Source organism: Alligator mississippiensis, chromosome 1, assembly GCF_030867095.1.
Source record: "Alligator mississippiensis isolate rAllMis1 chromosome 1, rAllMis1, whole genome shotgun sequence".
In the NCBI taxonomy this organism is placed as follows: Eukaryota; Metazoa; Chordata; order Crocodylia; family Alligatoridae; genus Alligator; species Alligator mississippiensis.
In genome coordinates, this window is record NC_081824.1 from 106,994,546 (window position 1) to 107,018,985 (window position 24,440).

Below are 24,440 nucleotides of genomic sequence, written 5' to 3' on the forward strand. Positions count from 1 at the left end.
TTCCCAATGGAGGTACTGGATTTAATGCACATTAACTAAAGCACATTAATGCATGTGTAGACACATCCACTCTGGCACTTCTGCGAATGTTACCCTTCGTTAGGGAACTACCAAATTCATGGTGGAAGTGGGCTGGCAGCTTCTTTAATCTTGTGGGTTACCCCATGTGCCCATCCGTGCCCCCCCCCCCCCCATCAATTGGCGGAGGGGTCCCATCACTCTCTCCTGATCAGCAGAGAGGTGAAAACTGTGGTTTTAAATATGGAGCTGTTTTTGCCTCCTGGCTGGTCAGTAGCAGGATGTAGCAGGGCCACAGGGGCCCCTCAGTCAATCAGCAACCTGGGGGTGGGGACATGGGGGAACCTGCAAGATCAAAGGAGCTGCCGTGCAGCCCACTTCTGTCACGAATTTGGTAAGTTCCTATCCATAGTCCCTAATCAAAATAGTTATGTCCTGAGCTATGACTGGATTCTTTTGACTTGGATAGCTCAAGAAACAAGCTGTCCAGAGCGCTTTGATCCTTTTCTACAGAGTGGAAATGCATCAAGGAATCTCCTGATGCAATTACTCCCCTGTTAGCCATTGATTATGTGTTTTATTTAGCTGTATAGTATAGCATTACATTGCCAGCTTCTCTGCTTGACTATATGTTAAACAATTTCATTATGAATGAAAATTAGCAGCTCTGAAGATACCTTTACTTAATTGTCATATTTATTTTTGTTTCAATTCTGATACCTGATTATAGCACTTGTAGGATTGTTGGGCTCTTGATTTTTAATTGTATAAAGTTCAGGATGAAGTGACTATAAAAGCATCAAGGAAAAATAATAGTTTATAAGTGCAATTGAAAATATGCTTAGATTTACATAATGGATTTACCCAGACACCCCTACTGTTTTGTAGAGGGAAAGCGTGTTTGCGCAATAAATAAATTACACCATGCCATCAATATGTTATATTTAACTGCATTAGTGGCTCTATTTCTTTCTTACTGTTTAGGTAGGGTGTCATGTTGGAAAACACATGTTTCTTCAATATACTATTTAACTAGGTTGGTAAATCTGCTTTTAGATTACAGCAGAATCCTTTAAGGCTGTAACCAACTCTTTTATATTTAAAAAATACCTTTTGTGCTTTGATAGGCTGAAACTTAGAATAATGCACAAATATTATTGGCACAGCAAGTTTCTTCTGTGATTCACCTGGCTCACAGAAATATGACCATGGGTTCATTTCTTAGGTATCCTCAGATTTCAGGCTGCCCAGCTAAGTGCATCCATCTGAATGAATTTATTTTAGGTACATCCAGTACAGGGAGAACCTGTATAAGTGATTTGTTTCCATCATTTTGAGGATGTCTTAGTTTCTGCTTGTGCAGTTTGGTACCGAGTTTTACCAAGATGTTTATAAAACAGGAAGCTTGTAAATTTCATTTTACTCTGGTTATCGATCTGGTTGAAAAATTCTGAATGGAAACTTCTTTATCACAGGAAAAGAACATTTTCTTGAATGTAAATACTTCTCAAAATATTAAAAAAAATTCTGAGGTTTTTGACAAAAATAAAAATAATTCCTTTTTTTTAAATTTCTGGTAATTTTTCTTTTCCTCCCCTTTCTCTTCCTCCCCCCCTTACTTCTCTTTTCCCTCTGTCACCTTTCTCTGTGATTAAATAGAAACAAGAAGAGAATAGATGAAAAAAAAAGAACATTTTAAAGGAAAATATTGAATGCAAATTTGATTTTTTTTTCTAAGTAGGTCCTTAAATCAGACTTTAAGAACTAAAACCTTTTTTTTTTTTAATTCTCAAAGCATTACACTTTAAAGCATTACAAATGCAGCATTTTTTAAATCAGCTTTAGACTGGCTTCTAATTGTCCTCTGTGTAGACCAATCTATGGGGATAAATGAGGAACATCAATATATGGGTATGTTTGGAATTGAAAAAAATATTAAAAAAAAATGTTCTGGTTTGTTACTGGAGATCAGAACCAGCGAGCATAATAGTCCTGATCCTGCAAATTGCCCAGTGTTCTCAGCATATTTTGACCTAGAAGGGAGTTTGATATATGCATCAGAATAACTTAGTCCTTTTGTAGCATATAGAGGCCCTGGTACACATTATACTTAAGGCACAATTAACTAGTTAATCACACCTTAAATTGTGACTCAGTTACATGTTCAACCAATTAATGCCATGATAAAATAAGCTATAAAATACAAAATTAATCCACAAAACATGTGAAATAACTTTGGAGCTTGTTCTGATCACTCCATTAATTGAACATGCAGCCAGGTCTTCCTCTGGGCCTGGGAGCACCATCAACTGAGGCGCTTCTAGCCATAGGGGTGCAACACCCACTGCCAGACCTGCAGGTAGTAAGATTCATAGTGGTGGCAGTCCTCTGGCCACTGCTCCTGCTGTGAGTCTAGTCAGCTGTGGGGCTTGCAGTGGGGAGAACGTTGCCCCCCTTGTGAACCTTGTAAGGTGTAGGGCTCTCAGCATGGGGAAGTGCTGGGAATGCTGCTGCTGCTGTGAGTCTAGGCTCTTCCTGCTACCCCTGCTGCAAGCCCCACAGCGGGCAGGGGTCTCAGTGGTAGCTGCATTCCCAGTGCTTCCCCTGCTGTGAGCATCACAGATAATGTTGGCTGTGGGGCTCACAGAAAGGGCAGCATGGGGAACATTGCCTCTGCTGCCACCCCATCAGCTGCAGGGTTTGCAGCCATGGGAACTGGTGCAAGGAGAGCCCAATATCATGCTCCCATGCTCTGCCTGCACCTGCAATAAGCTGGTATGTAATGTTGTGTGATCCCACAATAATGCCTCCTTCCATGCACATGTGGCATGGCAGGAGGTGCAATTGTGTGGATCATGCATCAGATACCACCACATTTTTACCTGTACGTGTAGAGGGGACCAGAGTGTCATTGCAGTTAGGGCTGAAGGTGTAGAAGCAGAAAACTCTGTGGCACTGGGAATGGCAATAATAGAGGCCTAGTTGTTGGTTCTTCATGCTCAATAGCAAGAGTTATTCTTAAAAGGTCTTTCTGGGAAAACAGAAAAGGCAAGGATGTTAGGTCACAAAGCCACAAGAAGGGTTACAAAGCCACAAGTGACAGGAAAAAGGGAAAATGAGTTATTTCACAATAGTTAATTCATCCAGCTAGTATCAAGTTTGAATACAGTTTATTCTTTATTAGGGTGTGGTCTAACAAGCACTTAGAGTGACTAGCAAATAAATTCATGTAAGACTTCTAGTCCTTCAAGTTTTGCATTTATGCAGGCTGCATGCTGCTGTCCACCCCTTTGGCCACATGTTGTCTGGATATTTTCATGCTGTCTAGGGTTCTAATATAGTTAATCATATAGAAATTAAACATTTCCTTCCACAGAAAAGACTAAAGATATTGCCACTTGAATATATTCAATGAATATTCTTTCATCTTATCTGCTTCTCTACCCAGAATGACTTCATTCATGTATATCTGAGGGCTGCCTCTTCATTGTAGAGAGGCTGCCTTTAATTTAGTAGTCTGGGAAAATGTTTGATTTAATTTAATTTAGAGAATGTTTTTCGGTAACTTATGCCATATTTTTTCACTAGTTCATCATTTGTGCTAGCAGCTCTCTCTTTATATATACTATCTTTTCTGTTCTTTTCTCTTTTCTGCTTTTCCAGCAGTTTGAGTTTGGGGGATTTTGTTGAGTGCTCTTGGAAAGAAAACACAATATACTTGACTCAGCTGGGATGTGGTTGCAGAGCGTGTAAGACATCTTGCTATGGTTCTAAAGATGTGCTCTAGCGACTTATGCTAAAGGCTACGCCTATTCAACTCAGCTCTAAATGGGAACCTGACCTTCAGGTTGGGAAATCAAAGGTGGCTGGATATAATGTTAGCTGCTTCTCTCCTTGTATTCTGCTGGCTGTAGAGATTGGTGTACCTTGACCACTAGCTGTTTGGCTCAGGCAGAGACAAAACTTGAACTTGCCTTGGGTACCAGAACTGTACACACAGTGCAGTCTTTCAGGCAAGGTAGTGATCTATTCAAACCAACTTTGTTTGCCTACCAGGGACCTCGTTTTGAAATCCTTCTCAAGGAAAATGTTAATTTTCCTTGAGGAAGGAATACAAGATCAGAATAAAAACACGGGAAAGGCATTAAGGCAGCAAGCCATTTTGCTTCTAAGTCCTGTTTTAAAAATCAGGGTATTAGCTCTCTACTTCATAAAATATATTCATAGAAGAATGCCCTCCTTTATGAAGAAAATTACATTGTATTGCTAGGTTTTAATTTTTATCCTGTCCAGAAACTGAACTAGAGCATATGTAAGTATATATCCACGCTGAATCCTACGCACAGAATAAGTAATCCGAATGGATTCATTGAGAGTGCCCATGCATTTGGAGTTAAGCATATGCATGTTCACAGGATCAGGGCATAACATGCTATTTTTGCTTTGCTAGGCTCGGGAAACCACGTGGCATCTGTCAGAAGAAACAACTTTTGAGCTGTCAGCCTGTAGATCATCCAAGGAGGTCTTTGCTGCAGAAAACGCCGGTGCTTCAGATAAGTTATTTGACCCAACAGTCTTTCCTGCCCAGAGCAGGATGGTCTCACGCGGTCCCTTCCAGCCCTAAACTTCTGGGAATCTGTGGAAGTGGAAAGCAGCCCATCAGAATTGGGCTGTGCTGGGCAGAGGTCTGCAGGTTCGTTCTCAGGCGAAGGCCTCGTATGGCAAAAGACTCGGGGCCTGAAGCAGAGGGTGTGTAAGAGCTGGGGCTGCATTCACCACAGGTGACCCACACCCCCTCCAGGAGACCTCTTGCAAACTCTCCACCCTAGCCGGCAGCTCTGCGGGGTCCAGCCCAGCAGGTGCTGCCTACAGCATCAACAATAGCTGCAGCGTGGGTCCTGGCACACAAAAGCGGGGCAGCGAAAGGGAGCAAGGGGGCGTTTCTCAGCTGTCTCCAGACCACTATTCAAATGCAAGGGGCCTGCTGGTGGTCCAAGGGGGGGATGGGGAAGCAGGTGCAGACAAGGGGGTGTGTGTGTGTTGGGGGGGGGGGGGGATAGGGGATCTCTGCTGTACCTTCTTCCCCCTCCAAGCAGGAGGGGTGCGTGTGTGCGAGGGGCTGAGCTGGAGTCGCTTGCAGCAGCAGCAGCAGCAGCCGCCCAGGGAGCCTTGATTGACGTAAAGCTGCCAGCAGCAGCGCATCGAGAGCCAGGCAGAGCAGCAGCGAGGAGTCAAGCTGCCGCACACAAAGGCAGCCGCTGCCGCCAGCTCCAGCCCTGCGCCTGCCCCCTCCTCTCCTCTCCCCTCCCCGCGGGCGCCGGGCAGGGCTCTCCTCCGCCTCCGGCCCCTGCACCTGCCTCGGCTCGGGGCCGCGGGACCCCGGGCACGTCCCCGCCGCCGCCGCCCGCCCCGGACGACTTGCTGCCGCTGGAGCCAGGGGCTGCCGCATTGCTTAGCTGCTTTCTCTCTCGCTCTCTTTTGCTGCTGGTAGGAGCCTGGCTGGGTGTCTGTCTTCCAGCCCCTGCTGCTTGGGCACGGCTTGCTCGGATTGAGCCCGGGGGAAGGGCAGGGCAGGGCAGGGCGGTGGTAGGGGTAGGTGGTGGGGGAAGGTGGTAGGTGGGGGTCGGGGCGGGGAGAGCCACCCAGCCCCAAATCCTGCTGAGATCACCCCGTCCCTAGGAGGGGGAGAAGGCAAGCAGCAGCCCCAGCCAGAGGCAGGCTTGTTTTCTGGAGCCCTCCTCTTGAAATCAAGGCGCGGAGACAACAACAAGCTAGGTTATTTTCTTTTTGCTGCTCCCCCCCCTCCCCTTCCCCCTCCTTTTTTTCTTTTTCAATGCCCCTGAGCCGAGGCAGACCCCAGGAAAGAGAAGCCCCTCCTGGAAACTCTCCGATTGAGGAGCCACTTTATTATCATCCTTCGCTGGGGCTCCTCTTCCCACAGGGATCCCAGCGGGGGTGAGATCACTCCTAGCACCCAGGGGCAGGGGCGGGGTAGAAAGCTCCTGCCAGCCCCCACACCCCAGCCCAGCCCAGTGTTAGTCCTGCTGCCCACACTCGCTCCTTTGGATCATGTGCCAGTTGCACACCCACTACAAAGCCAGCTTTTTATTACACAGATAAAATGCCTACTTAACTGTGGGGCGGTGGGTGGGTGGGGGGGGGGCAAGCAGTGTCCTCTGGGGGAGAGGGAAAGCTTCCCTACAGACTGGCTGCCGAGGAGCTACTTGATTCCATATTATTGCTGCTGATTCCTAGCCTGTCTCCCGCCCTGCACTACCCCAGGGATTTGTGGCGGAGGGGCTATTTGGGACAGCATGGAGGTGGCAGCGCTGTGAGCATCCTCCCGGACTTCTCTGCCATAGGGGGCTGCAGCAGCTGGCTGTGGGTGGAGGACAGGTGAAGCCCCTCCCTAAGGAAATTGGTGGGGATAGGGGGTGCTGTAGCAGGGGGCAGCCTGTGAGGGGCAGGAGGCTGTGCGGTTCAGGGTGAGGGCAGGAGGTTGCTGGACGGTGGGATCTCCTGGAAGGGGCTCCATCCCCTGAACAGGAGGTTTCCTGGAGCAGCCTCAAAGGCACGGGAGAACAGGCAGCAGCCGGCTGCAGCAGCAGCGGAGGAGGAGGAGGAGGAGGAGGAGGAGGGAGCAGCACCATGACTCATTTGCAGGCAGGTCTGTCCCCGGAGACGCTGGAGAAAGCCCGGCTGGAGCTGAACGAGAACCCAGACACGCTGCACCAGGACATCCAGGAGGTGCGGGACATGGTGATCACGCGGCCAGACATTGGCTTCCTCCGCACAGACGATGCTTTCATCCTGCGGTTCCTACGGGCCAGGAAGTTCCAGCACTTTGAGGCGTTCCGCCTGCTGGCCCAGTACTTTGAGTACCGCCAGCAGAACCTGGACATGTTCAAGAGCTTCAAGGCCACCGACCCAGGCATCAAGCAGGCACTCAAGGATGGCTTCCCTGGTGGGCTTGCGAATCTCGACCACTATGGCAGGAAGATCCTGGTCCTCTTCGCTGCCAACTGGGACCAGAGCAGGTACGTGCTCCTCACACCTGCTCCATTTCATGGGGCTGAGACCCACTGCTGAAATGCATTGGGCTATGCTGATGCCCAGGCTCTGGAGGTGTGGGTTGGCAAAGGGGCACACACCTTGGGTTCCATGCAGCGGGGCTGGGCTGTGCCATGGGTGGGGGAGAAGGAATTAGAAGCATATTTTGGCTGAGACCCACCTCCATCCGGAGGGGAAGAAGGCCCATTCAGGCTTCCTGATGGCTTGGGAAGAGAGCATGCTCCTTGGCCTCTTCTGCTTTTTCCACAGTTGAAAAGGTGATGTAGATGAAGGAGGCAATATTTTGCTTAGTTCCTCCTTCAACTGTTTATTGTATTGTGTCTTGCTTCCTTAGTGTTTAAGAACGGTGAGAGTAAAGGCCCAAGCAGTGAGAGCTTGACTAGAAGGAATATCCCGAATGTGCTTTCTATTCGCCGCTCTCTCAGCCCTAGAGAGAGAGAGAGAAGTTTGGGTACGGGGGCCTCTGAGGACTTTTCCTCAGCTACAGAAGGAGAGCTTTGTTTCTGAGCCTTCTAATGATGCAAGTGTGGGCATGATATTAATCACCTCCTTTCTTCGCTCCTCCTACCACAGACCACAGTGTCCTGGGTAAAATTAGCAGCATGATGGGAGGGGGTGGCTTGTGCAACAAGGTTTGAAAAATGGATTGAGGCTACCCAGTCCCTAAAGCTGTTTCTGGCACTTTCTTGGTGCTGTTTTGGCCAGAAGATGACTTATCTGCAGAGATCCTGGTTTTCCTTGATTAAAAATTGCAAATTCTCTTATAAGAAACCCGAAATCTGTGATTAAAGGCCCCCCACAGCCGACCCTCAAGTCCTGCTGGTGTCCCTCACTCTCTCTACAGCCCCCCCACCCTGCTCTTGCCCCTCACTCCCCACACAACAGCCCTCCAATACAACTGGTGCCCCCCACTCTCCCCTACAGACCCCCAGCCCTGCCAGAGGGGGGCCCAGCTGCCAGGGCTACGGGGCCAGGGATCCAAGTCCTCAGCTCCCTGCACCCAACAGAAGGCAGCAGCTGCTACAGCAGAAGGAAGATGGAGTTGGCTCCTCCCCCCACTGTCTCTTTGGGGCAGGGCTGGCTCCCAGCCTCGGTGTGCGCTCCCAGGGGGCAGGGGGGACCTGCAGAGGGTGGGGGCAGAAAAGCTGCTTGCCCTGGCCACGTGTCCCCTGCAGGTGGGGGCAGCAGTGAGAGGTACAACCCTGCGCTGCTGCCCGCGCTGCCCCTGGGCACACGGGATGTGTGGCTAGTGCAGCGTGGAGCTTGCAGGGGCAAGCATCCTTCGTGCACGTCCCCGCTATGCCCTGCCATGCTGGGTCGTGTAGACTGCACTGTGGAAGCCCTGAGGGATGGCAGCAGGGCTGGGAGCATGAGCCTGCAGCATGCACCTGCCCTGCCCTTGCCCCCCACACAGATCTGGGGGGCGCGGGTCCCCCTGGCTCTCCAGGAGTGTGTGCTGCAGCAGGAAGCTGGCTCCACCCTCTGCCCCTGGATCAGCCTGGCCTGCAGTGTGTGGACTGGGAGCTGCACAACATTGGCTGAAGGGGCTTCACACCTCCTTGTGCAGCTGCCTGCACTCCTGCGGGAAGCCGCACATGGAGGCGGCAAGCCCCCCTGGCCCGGCCCGGCCCACCCTGGCCAGCCCCACGGTGCATGGATTGGGAGCTGCACACTATTGGCCTGAGTGGGCTCTGTGCTTCCCTGTGTAGCTTCTCTGAAGGGCCAACAGCGCATCGTTCCCAGTCCACGCACTGCTGGCAGGTACTCCATGTGAGGCTTCCCCCACTCCCTCAGCTTCCACCCACACACCTATGCCTGGTGCACCCCAGGCATGACCTGCAACCCCCCAGCCCTGCCAGAGGGGTCTCCCAGTGCCCTGCAAGCCCCACTTGCCTCACAGGCTCCAGGAACGAACATTGAACCTGAGGGTAAGGAGGCACAGGAAGAGTCATAACTTCATTATAGATCTTCATCCAGCAAAGTCATATTCTAAAAGAAAGAGCAAAATAAGAGGGGTAATGCAAGGACACAGAAACTTAGACATCTTATTAAAATTGTACATTTGCTATGAAGAAATTCCCCCATGAATCTAGACTGGCCTATCTCAAGTATGATGCATTTCCTTCTTGGCAATAAACTTATGTTCCAGTGGAGTAATGCAGAAATAACCAGACTCTTAGTTCTTAGTAAGGAAAGCAGCAGCTTTGAATTCAGACAGAAAATGGCAATTAAAAAAAAATAATTATGTGAAGAGAGTAGATTTATTTACCTCTTAGTTATGAGACATGCTTAAATTACATGATGTCAGCTCCCATAGTATTACAAGACAAATCATAATTATTATTTTGTTGAAGTTCTATTGAATGAATGATTTATTATTTATGTTACAGCTGTAATATGACTAATGGACCTCCTGGTAACTAACCACCTCAGCTACATTTGGGTTTCCATTGTATTCAACTAGCTACAGGATGAGGGTCTGGACATGCAGCACATTAACAACAATCTAATTTATATAGCTTTTGTAAGCGAGTGGCTACATACAGGTGTTACATTTCTACCAGGAGAAACACGGCTCTCCTGGAGCTGTAGCTCACTCTCAGTTTCTCCCAGAATAAAAATGGCAGTTCTGGGAGAAAAATAAATCATCAGTGACCTGGCAAAAGTTGCTCCTAGGAGAGTTTCTTTCAGGAGAGCAAACATCTGCACATTTCTCTGTTGCTTGGCTCCTCCCTGAGAGCAGGATTTGTTGATTGGTAGGGAAATACTCTCTGTGCCTTCCTGAGACTAGGGTAACCCAGGTCTGGGAAGAGCATGAGTAGCAGGTGCTGCTTGTCTCCTTTGGTTCCAGGAGGAGTTGAGCAGTGGGGAAAGGTTACTGTGCCTTTCCCAGACTGGGGTCATCCCAATCCAGAGAAGGCGAGGGTGACAGCTGCTCGCATTCCTCCTGTTGACTGGAAGGGGAGGAGGAGCCACTGCTTGTTTCCTGCCCACTCCCCAGCGCCTCATGTCAGGGACCCTGGAACGAGAAGTGGGGGAGGACATTGCCATGCTACTCTAATCCACCTGGGCAATAGTATTGTATCCTTCATCCACATGCAATAGTTCATACTCATTCAAGGGAGAACTGGAGCGGCTGCTGCTCCTCATGCTTTCCCCAGGCCAGGGTCACTCACCCCTGGTCTACGGAACGTGCGAGGAGCAGGGGAAAAGTGGCAGTTGCAGGCCTATTACTCCCTGTTCTGGAAACATTTCTACCATTGGAAATGAAACACTGGCCGCAACAGGTTAAGTTATCTCAGTGTCCAGAGAGGATAGATGACTACAGCGTGTACTATGACAGTATCTCAATATTAGATAGCAAGGGTGCTGGCAGCAACCTTTTTGCAGTGAGCAGTTGTCTATTACTGGATAGACGTGGACACATACTACAAGGGCAAATGTAAACCAGTTTTTACATGGCAATGCTGTCATTAATCATTTCTTTAACGTCACACAACAGGGTACTGGGAGATTTGGAAAAATAACATCAGCCTCCTGACTTCCACTCTACTGCCCTGTCAAAGAGACCTTGTTGCCTCCCCACTGATGAAACTGAACTGAGTCAAGAAGTGGCTGATCCTGATGTGTGCAATGTACTTATGCACCTCACACCGAAGTTAGAGATTCACCACTTCCTAGGATTATTCCCTCACAGATTTAACAGTACATAAAGTAGCGTGCTTCTCGTTTATAGCAAACCTGGGAAATCTTACTTTTTAAAAGTTCATGTTCTATCAGTGAACTCCTTGCATAGTTTCTTGACTAGATTAAGAGCGTACCTGCAAAGTTCAAAATGTAATTTGTGACATGTATACAATTTACGATAGCCCATGTGCTAAGGATTCCAAGGAGAAGGTGGCAATTTATTTTTTAAACAACTACTAATTATGGTATGGATGATTTATAGAGCATCAAGAGTTTATCATTTCTATTGCTCTAGTTAAGCAACAAAAATCATTATCATCATTGGCAGTCCCTCGCAGTCGAGGATGATTGTTTTCTACAGTTGCCTTATCTGTTGGTCCGAAGATGGCTGACAAGGCCAATTGGGGATTGCCAGGGTCTATTGTAACTCTGGCACGTGTTTCCATGAGGGCTGGGTGGCTCCGGATTCTTGATTTGTTCCACAGCATGCTGTTCCTGCTGCTCCCACTTTTCTGTCTCCTGTCATTCTCGTGAGGTTTTAAAGTACTGAGATCCTTTTAGCAACAAGAATAAAGCAATTAAGAATAGGGAAAGTGTAAAACAAACAAAATCCCTGTGATGGAGGAAGGCCACACCACAAACAAGCCTTTGCATTTGATAAATTAAAACAAGGCCAAAAAACTGTATTGGAGGCCTTTACTTTTGAAGGTCTAAAGAAGAAGCCTATAGAGAAGGGGAAGACTAGGGCATTTGAATTCCTTCTCTCAGCTACTGGGAGGGGAAAGGCTGATGGGATTCCTACCAGGATGCTGTGCCTGGAACTTCCATGTAGGCTCAAGTGGACACGGGCACATTTACTGCACAGTAATTTAGGTTACTGCAGAGTAACCAAAAATTACTGAGCAGTATGGGTGCACGTCTACATGTATACACCCATACTACACAGTAACTATGGTGACTTACACTGACTTGGGCGTAAATTTTACACCCAATTAGTTAGTCCCAAGTCAGTCCACACACAGCGTTACTGCACTTTAACAGCTGCACGTGTAGACGCTGGCCTAAAAACCGCTGCTGTGCAGTAACTTACTATGCAGTACATGCACATGTAGACACACCCAGTGTTCATATTATCTCTACATTTGTAGGGGTTTTCTGGATTACTTTTGCATAGGCGTATAATTTCACTTGAGAATTTCCTCCTCCCATTGCTGAAAGGTAGATAGTTTCCCCCATGCATTTACCACTGCAAATGTTGGGGTTTTGTATAATAATTTCCCACCTACATTTTTATTTGTTTGCTTGTTCATGAGGGATATTTTCTTAAAACTATCATTGGTGTTTGCCTCAGCTGTTACTCTCAGCTTTCCCAAGCAGTGGCAGAGTGAAAGTGACATGGCTGCTAGCTGGGTTCTGAAGATCAGCTGTGAAACTGACCACACTTCATTTTTTATTTTACTTTCCTGTTGTATCATCAAAACTATGAACAGGGCCACAGGGCGAGGATCCTGCATCTGCCTATCTGCAGATTTAGAAACATGATATACACTTATTCTCTGTCAAAGGCCTGTTTTTACAAGGGGAAGAGCCTTTTAAATAGAAAAAAATAAGCAACTTAATTCAGAGAGCTGATTCCTCACTTCAGTTTATTGGGGAATTTTCCTTTTCATCACAGGTGAGTGGCAAGTGTATTTTTCAAGTGCTGACTTAACAAAATATCAAAATAATGATACAAATAAATATTAAAATTAGTAAAAACAAAGTCCTTGAATATTGTGGTCCATACATTTATGAAAGTAATATTCTTTCAGATAATAATTATAATTAGTGAAAACATTAGAATTCAAAATTGTTCCTGTATCTCTCATGCTGACTCACATTATCTCATTGTTCCCTTGCACTCGTCCATCTGTCTCTATCCATCTGTTGTCTCTTGTCCGACACTTAGAGTGTGAACAATTTGAGCAGGGGACGTTTTCCCTATCTGTTTGAGTGCAGTGCCAAGCACAGTCGGGTCCTGATCTGTGAATAGTGTGCTGAGGCCCCATGATGATAAAAATAAACAATAATAATGGAGAGTAAGGATGAATCCAAAAGATAAAGCTGTAAGATGTTTGGGATAAGAATTATATTTTCCTACGCAGTTGTGCCATGCCTAGCAGAATAGAACTGTGGTCCTTACTGAGGTCTCTAGGTACTATTGCAACAGAAACAAAATAAACATAAAATGAAAGGTTTTGACTTCAGCTATTTTTGATGATCCTTTGTTTTTTATTAGGATCCAGGTCTGTGCCTAGGCACAGACATGAGTCAAGGAGTTCCAAGATGTCTGAAACATCTTATCGAGGTATTCTGGGGCTTGTCTTGCTCTAACCTTCTAAATATTTTAATGAGGTGATAGATTAGATATTGGATGATAGCTGGCCAGATGGTCGGCATCGGGTTTTTTTTTTTTTTTTTTTTTTTTGAGCAGTGGCTGTATAATGTCATCTTTAACAGAAGTCTTCATCAGCCAGTGTGGGCCTAGTTCTAAAGAGGTTGTGTTGTGGTATATTCCAATTAATATTTAGTACCTCAGGAAACTCCAATGGCTTAAATTCAATCAAGGGAGACTTGATATTTGTACCTTTCAGATGTAACTTTTGCATCCATACAGCAGATTGAATCCACTCAGTTTTAATTCCCAAAACAAACAGAAATTTCTTTATAATAGGAGTTGTGGAATTAATGGAGCCATGGACTTAATTAAAAAGAAATCTGACATGAACTGGACTGTTCTCTATTCAAAACAAATGGGAATTGGCTTGCAAACAAATCCTATGTTGGATGTAAAGAAACCCTACTTTGCTTTCTTCATATTCATGGTATAAGGTAATAAAAGCACCCCATATTTTTGGCTAGATTTGCCTGTGATTAGCTGTCATCTTGTCAGTTCCTGTTGTTTTAAGTCAGCCGTGAACTATGGTGACCTGTTAAGATGAAGCTGGAAAAGAGGATGCCCAGGGCCATTTCAATGATAGTTGCGGAGGAAAGATGATTGTGAAGTTCTACCAAATAACAGAAAGCCTTGTCTATAAGCAAGATATCAGTAACCTCAAAAATATCCAGAAATATTCTTGTTCCATCAATGGCCTATGAGAGACTCTCAGCAACATTTCCAACAGGACAGGTTCAGTCCACCCTCAAATTTATAGGCGGGAGGTATGCATAGGTAATATTTCCAGTTGCTTTATTTCCAACTCCAGGCCAAACACCAGATCGAGATTCTAGCCGAATATGAATGGAACTTGTGATCACCTGGAATAGTCTTATAGGTGTCATAGTCAAAATGGTAACAGTCATCAACTTGGCTGTTAATTCAACAAGTCCCTACAGGCTTATTGCCTCAGGTTCAACCTCAGTATGTAACTGTAAGAGCTAGTGGCATCGTCCATATAATTGTTCCTATCTCATTTTAACACTATACTAGAACTTACATGGAAGTAGGACACACAAGATTAATTCCATACACAATGACTTTTTCCAGCTTTGTTATTCATATAATTTTCTAATAAATAATATAAAAAGTATATAATAATACAGCTGTTTCTATATTAAATGTGGGTATATAACAGAAATTCACACATTTAAATTAATTTTGAGTTCTAGATTATCTACAGGAATTGGTTATACAACACTAGGCATAGCATGCTCCACAAGAGGCAAGTTAAAAAAAAAAGTAAGTGAAATCAGTCATAAATAAAATGGGATTTATTTCTCCAGTCAGTCTAGTGCAGGCCAGCTCCAGGTTACTTTAAGATGCACGCTAGCAAATCAGATCTCATGTGCACTGTTTACCTGGAGTATCAGTTGTTTAAAACATGGGGTCAAAAGAAAGTAATATAATCTTTGTCCCCTAATAAACAACTTCAAAGCTCAAAAGGCATCAGGGTCAAAATGACTTAAACATCCACTGAAGTCTTTGGATTTTGCTTTGTAGAATGGGTACACGTTACTTAGCACATACAGTATGAGCTGGTCAGTGACTGTTACTTAATACAGATCGATTTGAATAAAATGATAGTTTTTCTTTTTCAGGCTGCAAGTGAATCTCTTTTAGAAATAAAGGCTAATTACTCATTATTTAAAAACAAGCAAAAAACTGCCAACAAAACAACAATTAAGCCCAACTCAGCCAGCACCATGTCATCAGTGTTTGTAATTGATGCTGGCTTTTTTTGTTTGTTTGTCTTGTGGCATTTTTGTAGTTGTGTGAAAGGTTATTTTGAACACCAGCAATGCAAACCAGAAAGTAGGATGGCTCTGTTGAGATGGTTATAAAGAGGCTTTGGTATATAGAGGCTTTTAAAAAATAGATAAAATGCATATTTTAAATAATTTTTAAAACTGAGCAGCTGAAAGACATTAAAAGACAAAGCATAAGATTCTCTTGGATTCCTTTCTCTTTATATAGATACAAAAGCACCTTTGATGCTTTGGTATATAGCACCTTTTATGTCACATGATTGCCTAAGTAACAGTGTAATAAATTTGGCCCCCAGCAGCATGATGTTAGAGAGATCTTTTCCTTGTGTCACTGGTTACATAAACTGGGGTGCTTTAACCATATTAGTTCAATGGGCTGTTAGATTCAGATGGACTTTTCATTTGTGACATGGTCCCAGAACTGCCACAGAAAATTTCAGGCTGGTCAGACTGTAGAGAGGATTCGGAATTCTGCTTTAAACAGAAATAATAGTGCAACCTGACCTACAGAGTTAGTAGTGCTCACTACAGGATTCATCTTTTAGAGCTGACCAGGTAAATGGACCACTCACAGCAAGGCTTAGCTTACTCATTATATACACGTGTACTACATGTTAGTGATGATGAGCACACCTGAACTCACTGGTGCATACCAACTGCTGCCATAAGATGGCTACATTACATCCATTTTGTGGTGTAATGTGTAGAAAATGGACGTGTCATGTAGTGCTCCCTAACACAGTCCAGAAAAAGGGTGGACATGCCCATAGTGTGGAATGAACTATGCTTCTGGGGCTAGATTCTCATATCCTTACTCATTTTCTTTAGTACCTTACTCCACAAGAGATTCCATTTAGATGTTACTCAATATAAGTGTGGATATTGGAATTTATTCCATCAGAATAATTGAGAAATTATAGGTTAAGGATTTCTCTTCCCAATGAAAAAAATAATCAAATGGACTATGATTGAAACTACCTGAAAAGGTGTTTGTGTCAAGTCAGGAGAAGACATCCAAATTATCTTTTAGATTTAAAAAAACAAACAAATTAGGAATATATCATGGCCTATCCATGTAAAAAGTAGAGCTGAAAATGGGATAATAAATAATTCTATCTTGGCATTTTGATTGCCTACACTGGGCTTTGTGTCTTGACTTTGGTCCATTACTTAAGCAAGCCATATTGCTGAAAGCCGCAACAGATAAATCCATTATTGGACTTTTAAGCAGCTTTTACACTGAGCAAATATTGAGGCAAGTCAGAAATGTAAACTTGATGTGATAAATGAAATCTTTCATCTTAAGATGAAAATTGAAAGCTGTATATTAAAAATATCAGCAGTAAAGCTCTATTAACTGAAATATGATTAAAGAAACTATATTAAAGCCTTTACATAGCACAGAATTATTGGCATAATTTCAACTAAAACTTACTCCAGTCTTGTTTTGACCAGCATTTCATTTCACCATAGCTGCTATTCCTTCTGGCACCACACTGTAGTAGACCTGTGTAAAATGAAGTCCCTTCAGAGCCTGTGACAGACTGCATTACCTAGTCCTGCTATATGACAAACCATAACACATGTTCCATTCCCAAAATGACTTTTGGGACTTGCAATCTATGATGAGTGGAAAATTACTTGCTAATGTGACAAAAACCATTTTAAAAACTGCATAGAAGGCTAACCTATTATTATGCAGTCGCATACCCAGCAGCAAATTAACCCAAGTCTGATAGACATTTTTTTGTATATATCCCCTAATAAATTAGTACAACTGTGAGAATATTTACTAGGAATTTAAGCAATAAAGAGAGCTGGATCAATACACTGTTACGGTCAGAAGTGAAACTGTTTGATAGATAACTTTTTCCCCATTTTCAAAAATCTCTGATCTACATGCTTCTCTCTGTATGAATTATTCATTTTATAAGGGCAATATTTGTTGAATGACTGCATATTTTATGGATAAAATTCACTTCAGTTGAAATGTTTTATTTTTCTATGCAATCAATAAACAAATTTAAATGTTCGCGGCTTTTAAGTATGCCATGTAGAAATAGTGGGGAAGACTCCTTTTTTATCATTTTTAAAACATGGGTGTGTGAAAAAAGTGATAATAAAAGAAAGTGGGGATAGAAAGTTTTAAAATACAGGCAAGTAGATTTATAAAACTATATGTAATTTTCTCTTTTTTTAAATCTGGCACCATATTTACTCAAATACAAGATGAGGTTTTTCCCCTTAATCAGCATGATGAAAAAAAACTCCTCATCTTACTTTCACACAGAAGGAAACCACGTTAAATTCATTGTCTATCATTAAACTACTGCCAAAAGCAGCATGTGCTAAGTAACGGAAACCAACTACAAAATTGATTAAATGCAACCAATAGTGAGTATGACTATAAAATACATGACCCATATTAGGCAAATATACTAATGGGAATGTACCACAAGGATAGGTTAGTGCATCCCATATGAATAAAATATATGGCAGTGCCCATTGCGTGTACTTCCCCTCAGTGCTGACTTTGTTTCTAGTCATGATAAGCCACTACATTTAGTACATTTTAGCTTCCTCTTCACCCCCATAACTGTGCTGCATATTTCTAAATGATGCGTTTAGGGAGCCCTTGTGCTAAAACCTGCAGCAGTTTCAAAAAAGGTAAAATGCATCATTTTTTGATGAACTAAGTCTATGAATACATATAGTAATTTGCCTGTATGCAACTTACTACAGGTATGCTGCTTCCAAGGTCACTGTTTTCAGTGTTGCCCATCACTTCCATATGCTCATGGAGAGCAGAATCTGACACTAAGGAGTGGGTAAGGGGCTCCAAGGGGGAAGAAGCTGGGGTGGGGGGACAGAGGGTAAGGGGGCTACCTGATTCATTTTCCCTTCTGTAGCAATGGGAGGGGGACAGATTCAAGGTAAACCCCCAATAATTAGATCTCATACCTGGAAAATTGTAATTAATTTATGAATTTTCCATATATACAATCTAATTGTTGTCTTATATTTAGGAGCATCTTATATTTGAGGAAATATGGTAAGTAATATTGAAGGTTCATTCATTCATCTAGTACAGTGCTTCTCAATCTTTTTAGACTCAAGATACCTCTCGATTGACTCAAGGCAATTTCAGAAAATGATCTTAGCTTTTACTCATTTTTTGACTATGGAGCTCAGAAAGATCACAACAGGTCAGCATGTTTTTGATATTATGGATTCTTCTTTAAAATTTCTGGGTTTATCTTGTGAAATCATATGTGGGTACTTGCACACCTAACAGTGCTAAAAACTTGTGGCACCGTGCTGAATTCTTAAAGAGATTTTGCAACACTGTGGATTAAAATCACTGATCTAATATAAAACGGAAGAATCTTCTTAGGATCAGGAAGAGCCTCTTATGTTGTCTAGTCAGGGAAGTCAATAAACCTTGTGTGGGCAAGGTATTAAATAGGATTTTTTTTCTTTGATGAGGCCTCTTATTGCCAAGAATATGGCAAGAGCAGACATTACCAGACCTTTCCTTCACATAATCTGAATGAAAACAGGGAAAACCTGTGAGCCTCAGATTATATGTAAAGTTATTGTGGTTATTTTTCCTTTAAAATTATAGATAAATATATTTATAGGTGCATATAAATAGGTATATATATCCCAGTTCAGTTGTTAAAGGGAGGTACATTTTAAATATAGTTTAATGTAACTGATACTGATTTCTGTATGGACACACATGCTTTTTGTAATATATGTCATACAGCTGAGATTTTTCAAATTGTCTTATGGTTTTGAGTGCCTCATTTTTTTTGGTCCTTGTTTTGGGAGACCACTAGAAGGCCTTATTTTGAAAATTTATGAGCACTGATTATTTAAAAATTATGGTTGTTTATTGACTTTTGCCTACTCACATACTCCACCTATTCTCATTAGCAAGCAAAGGAAATATAGACTAGAGGAGGAAGGTATTGTGCAATGGCTATGTAACTGGTTGGATCATCATGCTCAGTAAGTAGTCATCAATGGCTCAGTATCTAGTTGGGAGGAGATAGCAAATGGAATTCCCTAGGGATCTGTCCTGGTCTGATACTGTTTAATATCTTCATTAATGATTTGGAGGTTTGGATTGAGTGCACACTTGTAACAAATTTGCAAACAACGTCAAATTGGGTGGCGTTGCAGACACTGTGGAAGGTAGGGCTAGAATTCAGAATTACTTTGATAAACTAGAGGAATCATTCAAAATCAGTTGGATGAAATTCAGCAATGACTCTTGGGATGAAACAATTGCATGCGAAGGCTGAAAGTGTTAGGTTTGTTTAGTTTATAGAAGAGAAGACTGAGGGGGGATTTGATAACAGGCTTCAAATACCTGAAGGGTATTTACAGGATGGAGATAAACTATCTTCTGTGACTGCAGGAGACAGGACTAGGAGAAATAGCCTTAAATTGTAGGAAGGGAAATTTAGGTGGAATATATATATATTTAATTTTATGTATCCCAAGCCAAATTAGCCAAAACAAATTCCAAATCTAAAAGTCCAGAACCATAAGTGGCCCAACTACTGACGAACATCCTCCACCCCCATCTGAGGCTTCAGATGCTCCCAAAACCTTTGGCAGGAATCCTACTTGCAGGCCCAAGCCCGGAGGCTTGGGGTTCGGATGCCCCCAAGTTTTGCTTACCCTCAGCCATAAAGACCCAGGGGCAAGCCAGGGAGAAGTCTCCCATTTCCATATGTGGGCTTAAAGGCAAGATCTTCCCACTCCAGTAGCTAAGTGGGAGGCTTACTATACACCTCCTTAGCAGGTACTTTCCCTGTGCCAGGAGAGCAGCTTTCCCTGGTGTGGCTAGGAAGACTGCATCCATGGTCACAGTGTTTCTCTTGCCAGGCAGCCATAGACTACATTTGATCTGAGCCTTCAAGAGGCTGAGAAGATTTTTCTCATTAGGAATTCGGTTAAGCATTGGAACATGCTACCTAGATGGATTGTGGGATATCCATCTTTGTACATTTTCAAGAGCAGGTTAGACAGATATTTGACTAGGATGGCAGGGGGCTGTATGGCAGATTGCAAGGGGCTGGACAACTTCCTGAGGTCCCTTCCAACCCAACTGTTCTATAATTCTGTTGGGTGTCTAAGTAGATTTAAGATCTTAAATGCTATTGTATTCCATCCTGTTTACATCCCTGATAATCCATTAATGCATCTACTTTTGTAGCACAACATCATCTTACTCCAAGACTGAGTCAAAAAAAGTAATGAGAAAGAGGAGAACCCAACCCATGTTTTTCAGGGTTGTGAATAGGGAAGATTAGAATTAAATTTAGGTGTCTAAATCCACTTGTATTCCTGATAGATGGAATAAAATATGGCCCCTATTTATTTCATGTTTGCCATACTGGTTTATCTTAGTTCAGATACATTAGCCACAATTACAAATTTTAAATGTTTTAATTTACATTAATTTGATTGTTAGTGTTTGGTATATAAAAGTGTGATATTTAAGACAAGAAAACTAATACTCAGGCTAATTACAACTACTACATTTATTGTTTACCTAGAGACTGAAAATAACCTAGTAATATTAAGAACAAATGTGCAACTTTAATTTTGCAGGCTTTTGCTGGACTAAGGAAGTCACTGCAATATTCTCTTTTATGTATCAGCTGTGTAATTTGTTGTTTTAGCCTTTTAAAGGAAAGGAAATGATACTTAACAGGGAGAACAAATGTAGGAAGTTCAATGTGGAATTATCTCTTCAATGACTTGAGTACTTCTCTGGGAATTTGTAATTTAGACATATATGAAATACATTATTGCATACTACTACTTTATGTACAGTGCATGCACCTATTGTACAATCCCCCTAAACTAACATTCAATATAGAAAGTTGCTGGACAAAATAAACATCAGATTCTGAACTGAGTATTCAAACTTGCCATCTTAGGGGTAAAAAGTATTCAGAGGGCATTTAATTGAATTTTAATAGACTGACACTGCCGTTAACCAGAGATGTTCCAAAGCCACATTGTATTTCTTTCTTTTTGTGCTTGTTTTGTATTTCTTTTCTTTTTTTTTTTCTTTTATGAAGAGGCCCTTTTGTCTCTGTGAAAATTTTGTAGCGTACTTTGTGGATTTGAGAGTAAAGTGCCAAATTTCACGGAGAGAATGAGATTTGCAAATCCCAGATTGACTTCAGATGAAGTTGGGGACAGTTGTGACTTCACCATTCTCTTATGTTTAGCCTAATACAGTCTCCCTTCTCCTGTTGACAGGTACACGTTAGTGGATATTTTGCGTGCCATCCTTCTTTCTTTGGAAGCCATGATTGAAGACCCCGAGCTTCAAGTGAATGGATTTGTTTTGATTATAGACTGGAGTAACTTCACTTTCAAGCAGGCCTCCAAACTTACACCAAGCATGCTGAGATTAGCTATAGAGGGTCTTCAGGTAAAGCTCTCCTTTCACCCCTTCTTATCCCATTTTCTCCATTTCTGTAGGTACATGCTGAAAATTGAAAATTCCATACAGTGAACATACATTTCTTTACAACAGGGATGCTGTTAGAAATAATTAGATCCTCTCATCATTAGTCCAGGCTAATAAATGAGGGGCCTGGTCCTACTAACAGAAAAGGCATTTTTCATTAACTTGAAAGGGAGTAAAATCATACCATAGCACTCATTCGTGACAGGACACACTGGGTGCATCTACACGTGCATTAATGTGCTTTAGTTAATGTGCATCAAAGCTAGTACCTCAGGGAATTTATACATGTGCTCTGGAAGTGTGGGGGGAGTTTTAATTAGAGTGGCTTTAAGAGCCACTCTAATTAAAGTGTCAGTAGTGTCTCATATATCAGTGTTCCCACACTTCAAAATGGCAGTCAAATAAGCTTTAGATAAAGTACCTCCACTGCCATTTTGAAGTGCAGGATGCTGATACAGGAGATGTGGGAGGCTGCTAAAGTGTTGGTAATTGCCACTGTCCAGCAGGCTCAATTAATCAAGTCTGCACTGATGCACTGTAATTACACAGTGCATCAGAGCAGCCTCCCTGCTTATGTATAGGCACTGTACATTGTGAAGCACTAGGAAAATGCACATTAGCGTATCTTAATGCTCATTAACTAAAGAGCACGTTTTTTTTTAGTAACACTTTCATGTGCATTAAAATAAGTGAACCCGCACTAAAGTGCATGTGTAGACATGCCTTCTGAATATAGTTCTAGTTTGAAATGGAGCTGTGCACTTGCTCTAAATTAAATACATACTCCTCTGCTTGAAAGTATCAGGACCAATGTGCTTAGTGGCTTGCAGGATTTAATATACTTAACTCTAATATACAGCCACTATTGTGACTGATTATTTTAGAACATTAATGGTGCAGTGCAGTGCTGCAACATTGATATTAAGGTTGTCACATAAATATGGATTACTTCCTATGATGTTATTACTAATGAAAATTAAAAAAGTATAATCTTTAAAGTAGATGTTTACCTGAATACTAACTGGGATCTTTATGTTAAAATATCTTGTGGCAGTATGCTTTGCTGTTTCATTGATATCTTTTATCATTTATGCATTTTTATTGTGTTACATGCAAAGCAAAGTAAGAGCCTTATCTTTAAATTTTCTTCACTTTGATATTGCTGGGTTTGTAGAAACCTGTATGGTGCTACTGTGGCTTTTTAATCTAAATCTTGAAGTGCCTTACCCAGTGCTCTGGCTGCTGCCATGTAGAAGTGCTGGCACAATGAACAGACTGTGATCCTTATTTGCCCCTCACTTCAGTCTTTTTTGATATTGGTGTAATTCTGTGGGCTCAAATGAAGTTATTTGGACTTAAACCTATAGAAGTGAGAGGACAGTTGGGCCCTGTGCGCCTTTCTTACGTGGGCTGGGAGAACAAAAAGAATTGTACAGTAAAGCATTTTTGCAGTGTTTATTTGTGTGTTGGACTCAGTAATGCATTTGTTTGGTTTTACATATGAGTTTATTTTTACTTGTTTTTGAAGAGTTTGGGTTTGAACCACGCTTTTATTTTAAAATATAAATCATCACTTCCAATAGTCTTTGTTTTTTAAATGGTGGTACTGCTTCTTGTTCTGAGGAAAGCTGAGAAAACCTCTGCAACTGAGAGTCTGATAAATGATATCCAAGCTACTGAGTTTTTTTATTAAAATACCTTATTATCATATGACCAGGCTGTTTGGTAGCAAGGCTGCATGAAGTTTGATTGACGCATAACTTACTGATTCTCTAGCAACATTTTTTTTGGCAGTAAATTAAGCAAGAAGCTTCAGAGTGATAAAGGTATTGTGCTAGAGCTCCTAAGGGGTGAATTTCAGCTTTGTTTTAACTCATGCCAATAGTTACCCCTGTTGGCTTAGCTGTAAATGGATACTGGGTCATTCAGGCTGGGAATCAGACAGCCCAAGGTGATGTTTGTATACCAGTTGTCACTAGGGGTGCACCAATACAGATTTTGGGGGCCAATACTGATAGCCAATTTTTAAGGAGGTATATCAGCTGTTACCAATCTGATTTTCCAATACAGCTGCGTCCAGCTAGTAAGTTTGTTGTGGTGGACAGGGAGGGAGGAGGGAAGGGGCATGAGTGGGCAGATCAATGCCCCCTGAAGTGAGGGAGGGATTGGGGTTGGGGCAGGTGCTGCCCAGGTGGGGCAGAGCAGGGTGTGGGATGGAACCATGGTTTGTCTGGAAGACATGGGGGGGAGTAGCTCCCACCGCTGCATGCACCCCAGGAGGGCACGGGGGAGCTGTGTGCCCCCAGATCTGTGTGGGGGGGCAGGGTGGGCTGCAGCTGAGGGCTGGGGGCTGCTCCAGGCTCTTCCCAGGGGGCAGGGGGGTAGCTGGGCTGAGCTGTGCTTGGGATGGGCAGGGGCAGCGCTGGGAGGAAGGGCTATGGGGGGGGCTACAGCAAAATTTGGGGGGGCTGCAGCAGCCCTCTATAGCCCCCCCTCCTAGCACCACTGCCACCTGCCCTGAGTGCAGCGTCCCAGCCCTGCCCCCCCGCCAGGAAGAGCCTGGAGCAGACCTTGGCCCTAGCTTGCAGCTGTAGCCTGTGTTGCCCTGACCTGCCCCATGCAGATCCGGGGGCACATGCACCCCCCCGCCCTCCCAGGCTGCGCGCATTGGTGGGAGCTGCTCCCCCCCCCCAGTACCCTCTAGACAACCTGTGGCTCTGTTGCGTGCCCTGCCCCACCCCTCCCCAGCTGGGCAGCACCTACCCCAGCCCCACTCCCCCCGTTACCGCGGAGGCCATTGATCTGCCCTCCTCATGGCCCTCCCTCCCCTCCCCTCCCCTCCCCCCCCCCCCAGTCTGCCACAACAGATTTACCAGCTGTATGCAGCTCTCCAAGCTGTCGGGCTGTGCTGCTTGCT

General features: G+C 43.5%; 1 protein-coding gene and 1 long non-coding RNA gene across 5 annotated transcripts in view; both read left to right on the forward strand.

Moving 5' to 3' along the window:
* Positions 1-4,994, forward strand: part of LOC109281138 (uncharacterized) — a 72,885-nt gene extending 67,891 nt beyond the window's left edge. For all 3 annotated transcript variants that reach the window (XR_009461571.1, XR_009461569.1, XR_009461572.1), the window contains one exon: positions 4,469-4,994. This is a non-coding gene — a long non-coding RNA (uncharacterized LOC109281138). The remainder of the gene's footprint in view (positions 1-4,468) is intronic.
* Positions 4,995-5,641: 647 nt separating this feature from the next.
* The window catches only part of CLVS2 (clavesin 2), a 90,987-nt gene continuing 72,188 nt past the window's right edge, over positions 5,642-24,440 (forward strand). The window contains exons 1-3 of one of the 2 annotated variants that reach the window (XM_059733439.1): positions 5,642-5,793; positions 6,274-7,055; positions 21,310-21,484. In XM_059733439.1, the coding sequence (XP_059589422.1) occupies positions 6,667-7,055; positions 21,310-21,484 (564 nt within the window). In that variant the 5' untranslated portion in view covers positions 5,642-5,793; positions 6,274-6,666. Of the gene's footprint in view, positions 5,794-6,189; positions 7,056-21,309; positions 21,485-24,440 lie in introns of those variants that run through there. The other variant, XR_002087750.2, reaches the window with a different exon arrangement.